This window comes from Anneissia japonica, unplaced genomic scaffold, assembly GCF_011630105.1.
Source record: "Anneissia japonica isolate Jap-2015-1 unplaced genomic scaffold, ASM1163010v1 scaffold288184_len555535_cov198, whole genome shotgun sequence".
NCBI lineage: Eukaryota > Metazoa > Echinodermata > Crinoidea > Comatulida > Comatulidae > Anneissia > Anneissia japonica.
Window position 1 is genome coordinate 100,236 of NW_022698468.1, and position 10,562 is coordinate 110,797.

General features: G+C 36.6%; 2 protein-coding genes across 2 annotated transcripts; both read right to left on the reverse strand.

The window, feature by feature from the left end:
- Positions 1-4,141: 4,141 nt before the first annotated feature.
- Positions 4,142-5,659, reverse strand: LOC117102657 (profilin-like). The gene has a single exon (XM_033243025.1). It carries the CDS (start codon positions 5,511-5,513, stop codon positions 5,091-5,093), a length of 423 nt encoding a protein of 140 aa, XP_033098916.1. The 5' UTR covers positions 5,514-5,659; the 3' UTR covers positions 4,142-5,090.
- A 2,041-nt stretch (positions 5,660-7,700) lies between these two features.
- On the reverse strand, positions 7,701-8,412 carry LOC117102658 (profilin-like). The gene has a single exon (XM_033243027.1). It carries the CDS (start codon positions 8,251-8,253, stop codon positions 7,831-7,833), a length of 423 nt encoding a protein of 140 aa, XP_033098918.1. The 5' UTR covers positions 8,254-8,412; the 3' UTR covers positions 7,701-7,830.
- Between the last annotated feature and the right edge of the window lie 2,150 nt (positions 8,413-10,562).

Here is a 10,562-nt window from a genome sequence, read left to right on the forward strand (position 1 = left end):
TTTGTGCATAATAGTACAACAACTAAAGTGATTTAGTTCTTTTGATATTTAAATTTGACGCGTGTTAAGTTCAACAAGGTTCTCCGATACGTAAGCTGTGAGTTTTGGGCAGAGTGAGGACGATCAATTATCGATTGTCTTTCTATGTTTCACTAGATATTGAGGTAAACTCAGATTCATTGATAAAATCAGAATGGCCTTCGAGCACACCAGACCTACGTGGTAAAATAAATCAAATCAGTATTTTTTTTTGGAGCGGTTGCAGGCAGTAGCTTATCGAGGGGTTGCGCGGCAGGGAAAAGCTTTAATCAAAGTCGCCCATTGAATGTCCCAAGATATCGCCTCATTTTTGCAAAAAAATAATCATCATCGCGTATTCAGTTACCAACACAGAATGTGAGTACGCCCTCTTTAGTCGGTTCTTAAAAAATCTTGTTTCAATTACAAGGCTCCTTCCTTTTAAAGACCACCTTTGGGACCGTAGTTTTTATTGTCTTTTGCTGCTTTCGTCTTTAAATTAAAAAAAATAATAATTATCATAAAGAAAACAATCAGGCGTTCATTCGAGGCGGCATAAAATTGGTCTTTAAATTTGAGAGGTCTAATTACAGAGGGAAACCTGTTTTATATAAATTTACTATTTATTTATTTAAATAAGCAATACACGAATATGCATAATATATTTTATGCAACCTTATATTATCGAAACAGAATATAGAAACGAAGTAACCAAAAGTATAAAGAACAGCATATAAGCTATATACTTTTGCGCGCTTCTTAATAAATGTACTATTTCATTATTTAATTTAAAATCTGTAGTCGGACATTAGTAGACGTACAAAGTGTAATAAAAATTGTTTCTCTCACTCAACAAAATAAACATAGCTTGTAGGTTGAAATATACATAGGCCTGGCTTAAGTCTAATAAATCCACACAAATAAATCTCAAACGCGTGCCTTTTCTGTTTACCAGTTTTACCAGACTGAATGATTTCCATTTGTACGTCTGCGTCTGACGTTGATCCTGCGAGAAGCAGGGCGCGAAGACCACAACATATTTGCCAGCATTTTGGCACGTCTGAATGTGGATGATTCATATCTTGAATATTAAGTGGGCTGACACTTTTGAATGCCATTAAGCTGCGGGCATGGCAGACGTGCTCGTGAACAGTGAAATGAATAAATATGAATCTTAACATCGTAGGCCACCGTCATTTTTAACCACAGGCCATTTAACGCTCTTCCAGCCAAACAAAGGCGAGAATAGAAGGCTCATTCCCCAGGGTCTCACATCACATCACCTTCAGCTTACAAAAAAAACTTCTTTATAAATGTAGAGCTACACATTGGAAGAATAGTTGCCACACACTTATTATAATTGAGGTAACATGCCGAATTTTTCCAATACTGTTTCTATTTTATTTCATGCCAAATTCTGATATTTTAACATTTCTTAATTTGTATTTTACTATTTCTGAGTGTTTTATCACAGAGGTTACATTCAGATATTCTGATTGGTCTTCAATATGCCACCAGTGTTAGTTTTCAGAAACAAACGAGCCGTATTCTGACTAAAGACCAACTCAGACAGCGTCGGCCGACGCAGCCCGACGCGATTTGTTGTCGCGTCGGGTCTGTGTGAGTTTAACCATGGTGTGCGTCGGGGGCAGTAGCGTAGTAGAATATTAAACGTGTTTAATATTTCTGTCCCCGACGATAAATCGGGTCGGGCTGCGTCGGCCGACGCTGTCTGAGTTGGCCTTAATGGGTAATTGTGTAATACATGTGGATGAAATGTTTTTTAAAAAATTCGTGTGAAGGGAATACGAGGTTAAATGCTATTCCGTTTGTTTAATATTTAATGCATTGACAGCCTATATTATTAACCCGCACCCATTAATCGCCGCCAACAACATTCAGTCTCAATTACTTACTAGGATTAATGGCAAGAGTATTTCTTTAGTACATTCCCAAAGCCTTTATAGAGAGACTGCTGTTTATGATACATATAACACAAAGCAGGGGAGGATTTAGGTGGGGGAGCCCTCACTTTTGGAAAGTGAAAGAAAAAAAAAGGAAGAAAAAGAAAAGTGATCGCCCAAAACGCCTGAGAGATTATTTTCGGGCGAGAAAACAAGAATTTCGCGGACCCTAGGCTGGTGTTATCTCGATCTGCCCCACTTTTGGTCTCTCGTTCGGACATCTCTTTATCCGCCCAATGCAAACGAATGATGGTTCCACTTTCCAGTTAAATTGATTGAACCTTGAAACAATACTTTGAAATCAACATAGAATATTGAGTTGTTTCGTCATCACGTCATGTTCTAGTAACGCGTAGCTGGAAGGGTAACACGTTTATTCTAAAAACTATTTTCGTTTTGGTAAATATAAAAAAAAAAATCACACAAATGCGTCGCGCACAGTACAACATAAGGCAGTAGTGTGGATCGGATAGAGCAAAATAACAATGATTTGCGTAAGCATCAAAATAGGTTTCGCAACTTTCGAAAAAGATAACGAATACGTCATTATTATTATCATCATTCGTGCCTCAAACATTCTTGATAATAATGCTGAACGAACTGAATATGATCCTTGATTCATGAAAAAGGCTTGAATTGCCTACGTTATGACAGATATGCTACCTGTGGAGAGTGTTGTCTAAAAAACTGATGACGAAACCGTATTCGTTAGGCCTATGTTTTCGTAAGCTCGCGAAAACTTTCTATTGTATCACCCTATATAGAGTACGGTACTATCAAACAGAAAAAAATTACAACATAATTGAATGTCAAACATGAACATTTATTCATCAAACAATATACTCAACATCTACAGTGAGAAAATGCTTAATCACCACTGTCTGGTTTTATCCAATCAGTTATAAAACTACATCGAAATGTAACAAAAATAAGGATTTTTCGATTTGTGACGACAGAAAAACGTATGACCTAATGAAATCACGTAGGATATCCTGCGCATGCGATTACTTTTGAGCCAATGGACGGGGTCACTTTGTCGTCACACAATCAAAAGCTCCCTAACAACAAAAAAACAATACATTTTCTAAAAAACAAGCAATATAATTAAATGGCAGTAATAAATTAATTAGAACTATCCTTTCATATAAAATTAAAATATTGCGCGAATAAATAATGAATCAATTAATTAATACGTGGTTTTGGAAATACACAAATTGATTTTCATTAAAAAATCATTTCAGACATTACAAGAAGGTTGACGCAGGGCATACATATATGGACCTCTTTCCGCTAAGCCACGCCCCTTAGATATCGTTGCTATGCTCCCACAAAACAATAGCGTAACGTACGTAAAAACGTGCCTTAAACTCGTGGTTGTAGGACATTTACATTTTAAACTGGCCAATTAGATCGCGTTATTTAATAACCAGGAATACGCGCATGTCCCACAAACACGCAAATTCAAGTACGTTTACGCTGATTATTAGCTCCCACGTTACCACATCTAGATGTGTATAAGAGACAGATACAGTACTAATCGGATCCGCAAACAAAATATTCTGATATTTCGGATACTGTAATCCATATAACAAATTGCATAATAGTAAGTGTACAAGATTTGTATGTCCACGTCTTTAGATTATAACAATAAAATAAATAGAGCCTGTTAAAGAGATCAAAAAGAAATATAACTTTAGCATAATATTTTCTAGGTTCTTATTGATGTAAAACAACTAGGCTATTAGAACATAATCGGACCTAAATGGAAGGGGCATGCATTTCTTGATAGAACAAAATGTAGGCACAGGCAGTACATTTCTTGCTAAATCGGTGGTAAACAATGCAAATATTTGACTCTTCGTAGCGGTAATAATTATCTTTAAAAAGATACCATGAGTATTCATATTTCACATGTTTGGTCCTGATTTTGTTTCCGCTGTGATTCTGTTGGGCAGTGGCGGCGCCAGGATTTTCCCGACGGTGGTCCATGGTCCCCGACGGGGAAGCTGATGTTCCCGACGAGAAAAAAAAGTGGGCGTGGTCGGGCGTCGCTAAAAACCTTCCGAAAGTGGTCCAGGGGACGCAGCCCCCGAAAATATGACAATTTAGGGGTTTCAAAGGCTTATTTAATCGATTTTAGAGTCTATAAATTTGTACAAAATACATGTAATTTTTTTGGATTTTTGTTTCTCCCCAACGAACCGTGATTTTTCTCCCCGACTGGTGGGGGGGGGGGCTCCCCACGGGGGGATTGCCTCCCCTCCCCCACCCCATAGCGCCGCCACTGCTGTTGGGTATAACTATGGCACGCAAACTTAGTCACAACTTCATAAAACATGTACAGTAGAACCCCTCAGTGGACACTAATCAAAGAAGTGCCCCATAGGTTGTCCCGTGAAATTCAATAGTGGTTGGCCGACGGTGTGTTAATAGATAATTGTCTAAATATGGTCATGATGACATCACATAACTGCCATATGTAGGCACATCATGACTATATATGGACATACAACAGTTGTCAGACCCCATCGGACAAATCCTGGCGCCACAACCGCTAATACGGCAACACACTTGTGATTGGTAGGTTGCATTATTATTAACAGATCTTTTAAGAGCATGCGCAGTTCTGTTAATACGAATTTAACCTGAGATAATTCCAATTGAAAGTGTCTAGCTATATGAATGATTTGGGTGTGGATACATTTTTGAGTCATGAAACAATACGCACAAAAGAAAGCAGGTTAAAAAAATAATTTGTAGTTCACTGGAAGCTCCTCAAGATTTTGCCATTTTTTTCTGGAATGTTCCACCGGCACTGTGTTCTCCTCTCCTACACATCAAATGCATTGGGTAGGCCTATGCCAAGGCGTGGACCTTTAATAAAAGATTTTCCCTCTGCCTGGATATACATCGGCGTTGTAAAAACTGTTTTCCCTACTGCTGATTCCGAAGAGAGTTGACTTCCAAAAAATTAATAGCCAAACAGCCAAATACATATTCCGTCTGTATCTAATCGGTCCTTGAAAAAACATCTTGCAATGCATAGTCCTATAGGCTAATCCTTGTTGATGGGCTCTGGGTGGGCCTGCCCATGGATGGGGCCCCAGCCTACATGTTCGTGCTTTCAAGATAGTCTGCAATTACTGCTACAGCTTTGTTGGTGTTACCTTGTTGATGAGAGTCGCCGGTAAATGCTATAACAATTGCCGTTTTTGAGGCCTGGAGGGTGACAGAACCTACTTCTTTCTTTTTTGCTAAGACTAATTTTCCGTCTTCCTGTCTCAAAAATTGATATTTCTGGTCCTCGCATCGTAATCCACTCGTCATGAACGATGTAAAATCTTTACTTTTGAAGCATTTCGCTATGTTAGCACTCTCCTCAGCGGTTAACTTAAAAGCCTTCTCATGGTCGTCCGATGTCCACTTTGCTCCTCCATCTAGGCCTATTATACACACTTTATCTGCATGAGATGCTCCGGAGGCGTCTTTACTCTGAGCAATTAGGTTGTCGATATATGAATCCCAGCTCATTTTTAAAAATGTGTAGGCCCTACAGTACAATACTTAGCTAATTTTTTTAGTTGAATAAAAGAATTTTTTGAGGCGTGAATCTTCACATTCACTCACATACGTTAAGTACCCAATCTCTTCTATCACAGTATTGAAGAAGAGAATGCGCTTCAGTACGATTCAGTCGATTGGCTAACAAAGTCACGTGAATATCACCGCACCCAATGACGAAGCCAGCTGTAACTGCAACAATTTCCGTCGTGGGGGCGTTTCCAAATGTGGACATACCGCAGAATCAAACAGCCGTTAGATATTAATATTACTGTACTCTATGTAGAGTGTGATAATAACAGGCTTTAATTCTCACCCGTACATTAAGAAGAAAACTGTAGTATACAAATTTTAACGTTGATATTGTATAGACATAAAATTTATTTTGAGCACTGTGCTCTTCCTCATCGGTAATTGTTAATAGGCCTATACCTATCCGAGGACGGAAGACATTGGCTGATCCAGAGGTAGAAAAATACGCTTACCCATCCCCTCCTCCAAGGGTTCAGGAGAATCTTTATGGTTGGTATGGTTAAAATTGAGCTTTTAGACCACATTATTATGGATTGGCAAACAAATTAAATATAAGTACCATATCACGTACGTACGAGATAAATGGCTTAACTTTACGTTGGCAGCAACACTTCCGTACAGCCAGATTAAAAGTCCTGGCCCTGTTCTGATTGGTCAGTTGTTTGATTTACATTTAGGAAAGATCCATTTTAATGGGTACGTCAATGCAAAAGCGTCCATCTCTATAGCCTATATGTACACTGTCTCTTATACACATCTAGATGTGTATAAGAGACAGACCGTATTCGTTATGCCTATAGTTTTCGTAAGCTCGCGAAAACTTTCTATTGTATCACCCTATATAGAGTACGGTACTATCAAACAGAAAACTTTACAACATAATTGAATGTCAAACATGAACATTTATTCATCAAACAATATACTCAACATCTACAGTGAGAAAATGCTTAATCACCACTGTCTGGTTTTATCAAATCAGTTATAAAACTACATCGAAATGTAACAAAAATAAGGATTTTTCGATTTGTGACGACAGAAAAACGTATGACCTAATGAAATCACGTAGGATATCCTGCGCATGCGATTACTTTTGAGCCAATGGACGGGGTCACTTTGTCGTCACACAATCAAAAGCTCCCTAACAACAAAAAAACAATACATTTTCTAAAAAAACAAGCAATATAATTAAATGGCGGTAATAAATTAATTAGAACTATCCTTTCATATAAAATTAAAATATTGCGCGAATAAATAATGAATCAATTAATTAATACGTGGTTTTGGAAATACACAAATTGGTGGTAGTGGTAGTGGTAGTGGTAGTGGTAGTGGTAGTGGTAGTGGTAGTGGTAGTGGTAGTGGTAGTGGTAGTGGTAGTGGTAGTAGTAGTAGTAGTAGTAGTAGTAGTATTATTATTATTATTATTATTATTATTATTATTATTAATTATTATTATTATTATTGAAACGGGCCTAAGTAGTTTCTCATAAGGAATATCAAAACAATAAAAAATGTGCCTTTAAAGCCATGTGCATAAACAATCTTCATTACTAGTTTAACATTAAAATTACTAGCCATAAACATTATAAACCATTGCTCGATACAAATCAATGAGTTTTGGAGGTCAATATGGAGATTTCGCAACCTTACGAAAAAAGATAACGAATACGTCATTATCATTATCGTCATTCGTGCCTAAAACATTCTTGACAATATGCCGTATGAGCTGAATATGATCCTTGATTCATGCAAAAGGCAATAATCTCCTACTTTTGACAGATATGCTATATAGAGGAAGGGGATGTCTAAACATTTGATGACGTAACCGTATTTCTCAATCGTTTTCGTAAGCTTGCGAAAACTCCCTATTATGATATCAGTGCTAATTCTATTTTATGCAAAGAGAAAGTGTTTCAAGCCTTGTTTCAAGATAATGTTAATATGTCCATTGTCCATCCAAGTGTTAATTGTTACCGTCCAATAAAAGATGGGAGAAATGACGAAGTTCAGGAATTGAACTTTGATGAGTTGACTTTAGACGGTTTAGAAGGAAAGACCTTGTGCTGTGTCTGCCCTCTCTGGCATAAGCTCTGAGTTTTCAAATGACCAAAAACTCCCAACAAATAATACAGACAAAAGCCAAATACATTTTCTGTGCATCTCACCAGGCCTTCCTCTTGCTATGCACAGTCCTATGCAAATCCTTGTTGGCTCTGGTAGGCTTGCCCATGGATAAGACTCCCGATTGGACTGTCTACATGTTCATACCTTCAAGATAGTCTGCAATCACTGCTACAGCCTTTTTAGAGCAACCTTGTTGACCGCCCTCGGGGGTATGTGCAATAACAATGGCCGTTTTTGAGGACCGAAGAGTAACAGCACCATGTTCTTTCTTTTTTGCCATTACTACTTTTTGGTTTTCCTGTCTCAGAAATTGATAATTCTGGCCTTCGCAAGGTACCCCGTTCGTCTGGAATGGTGTAAAATCTTTACCCTTGAAGCATAACGCTATATCAGCACCCTCTCCCGGCGTTATCTTGAAAGCCTTCTCATGGCCGTCCGTTGTCCACTTTACCCCTCCATTTAGACCTATTATACACGCTTTGTCTACATGACATCGTCCGCCGGAGTCTTTACTCTGTGAAATTAGATTGTCGATATATGAATTCCAGCTCATTTTTAAAACGTGTATAACTGTATTTCGCTAATGTTTCAGTATAAGTCCCGTGCCGACCCCAATCCTGACTATCACAGTTTTGAAGAAACTGCTCTAAGCAGCTCCAATAATGTACAGTTTGTCAATTTTAGACGAGTACAGCGAGGGTGCTTGGACCAAAAATACAGTTCTGATTAAAATAAAATGAAATAAAGGCCAAGAACCTAAGGTACCGTACTTTATATTGAAGGTGGTGGATATTGTCAGAACAGTCTTAAACCTATTCCTATTTCTGATTGGATATTATTGCCCTAATACTTGAATCCAAACATGCAGTATACATCCAATCAGAATTAAGAATTGGTTAAAAACTGGTGCAGTTACGGCGACAATATTAACTACCAAAACATTTAAAATTGCCATTTACCAATTCACAATTATATAAAGCCATGCAAATTAACTATTACTACTACCAATTATTATACGAATAAAAACAACAATTAAAATACTCTTTCTTACTTACGAATACAATAAGTATGAAAACACCCTTCATTACTACTATCCATTATTATACGAATAATTACAATAATGGAAAAACATAAACCTTTATCTATTATTATACGAATAAGTACAATAAATAATGGAAATACCCTTTATTACGGTACCTCTTAATATACAAATACAATAAATAATGAAAATATTCTACTCCCTTCATTATTATTATTATTATACGAATAAATACAATAATGAAAAAAAAAAACACTTAATATAGCTATACCGTTATACTAATAGACATAATTAAAAATCAAAATATATACTCTTTATTACCTCCCTCCCAATATTATATCTCTTTATATACAAATACAATAAATATAAATGAAAATATTCCACTACCGCTTTTCAATATTATACGGATAAATACAATAACGGAAAATAAAAACATTTAATATAACTATACCATTATTATATTATAATGAAAATAGGCCTATTCTTTATTACTTCTACCCAATATTAGACGTAACAATATAAAAAAAACTAAATGAAAATAATGAAAAATCCCTTTGCAGAAAGAAAAAGGCACTCCTGCATAAATTACATAAGTTTAAATGACATGGGAACCGTCTTCTGTCTTGCCACCCTCCCACCTTCCAAGAGTCTTGAAAGCTAAAAATATTAGATTAGTTCTTTATTATTTATCTGTTCTTTGGTTTTGTTCTGTTAAGAAATGTTTTGTGATTCCTAAATTAAATAAAATAAAATTATGAAAAATTATGAAAAGAAAACAGTATACAAGCCTAAATCGTCGATTTTTGATTATAAGGTTTAGCCCACAGGTGGGCAAAATGGGGCCCGAAGAATATTTTATTGCGGCCCACTCGAAAATAAATTAAAACCCCTATGTGTGCGGCCTAATTATGTTTTCCTAGAAAAGATTTTTTTCAAATCCACTGGAAACGTCCGAGTAAAGGTGCGGCCCACACTTGTGTTAAAAAAAAATCAGTTTCCAAATCAAGACGTTCCAATCCCTGGAAGTCAAAATTTGGGAGACTGAATTGGCGGAGTGAGGGGGAGGGGCTGGACGCTGGTGAAGTGAGCCCCACCCAAAAAATGTTGAAAATCTAAATCTTTAGAAGCGTCAGTAATACTAGGGAAGCATTGGACGCGACATATTGATATCGTCGGTCCATTGAAGTTCAATTTGCATATTCAAAATAGTTGCCAGCATACAAGTTTAATATGATGTGTGGTGGTCTAGCTTTAAAATAGGCAAATGTGGAACAAATTGCAAAAAAAAAAAAATCAATGGCAAATGAAGATTGTAATTCCAGAATCATATATATCAATCATATGCCTTAATCGCATGCAAAATAAATTAAATAGGACTATGCAAATTAGAGGTAAAATGTACGCTAGTATCCTTTAATCCCAGAGAGATGCTTTCTTTTTTACATTATTCAGAATTATGCATCTTTCTATTTTCTCTAATGTAAAATCTGCTCCAAAAATGACCGGAAAGCTAAGCTTGACCTTTGAATCTATTTCTACGTATATCTGTGGCCACTGACATGTCCGTAACTTTATATGTCGAAGTATTGAGATGCTTGTTTATATTTATTAAAAGACATGTGTGCGAGTCTTCCAAGTTTGACAATTGACGACTAATTTCCTGATGATGACATAATTAATGTCAAAATATTGAATCCCAACACGATGGCGTGTATTTCAATACTTGGAGTATGTATTATACTTTCTTATCTGAGATTAATCAGTGGACCTTTCGGTTGACGACTAATAGACTTGCTGATTTTGCTATGAAAGTAGTTAAGAGG

What these genes read in the sequence shown, in the direction of transcription:
- LOC117102657 (XM_033243025.1), bottom strand. Translation starts at nt 5,513, where the DNA reads ATGAGCTGGGATTCATATATCGACAACCTAATTGCTCAGAGTAAAGAC.
- LOC117102658 (XM_033243027.1), bottom strand. Translation starts at nt 8,253, where the DNA reads ATGAGCTGGAATTCATATATCGACAATCTAATTTCACAGAGTAAAGAC.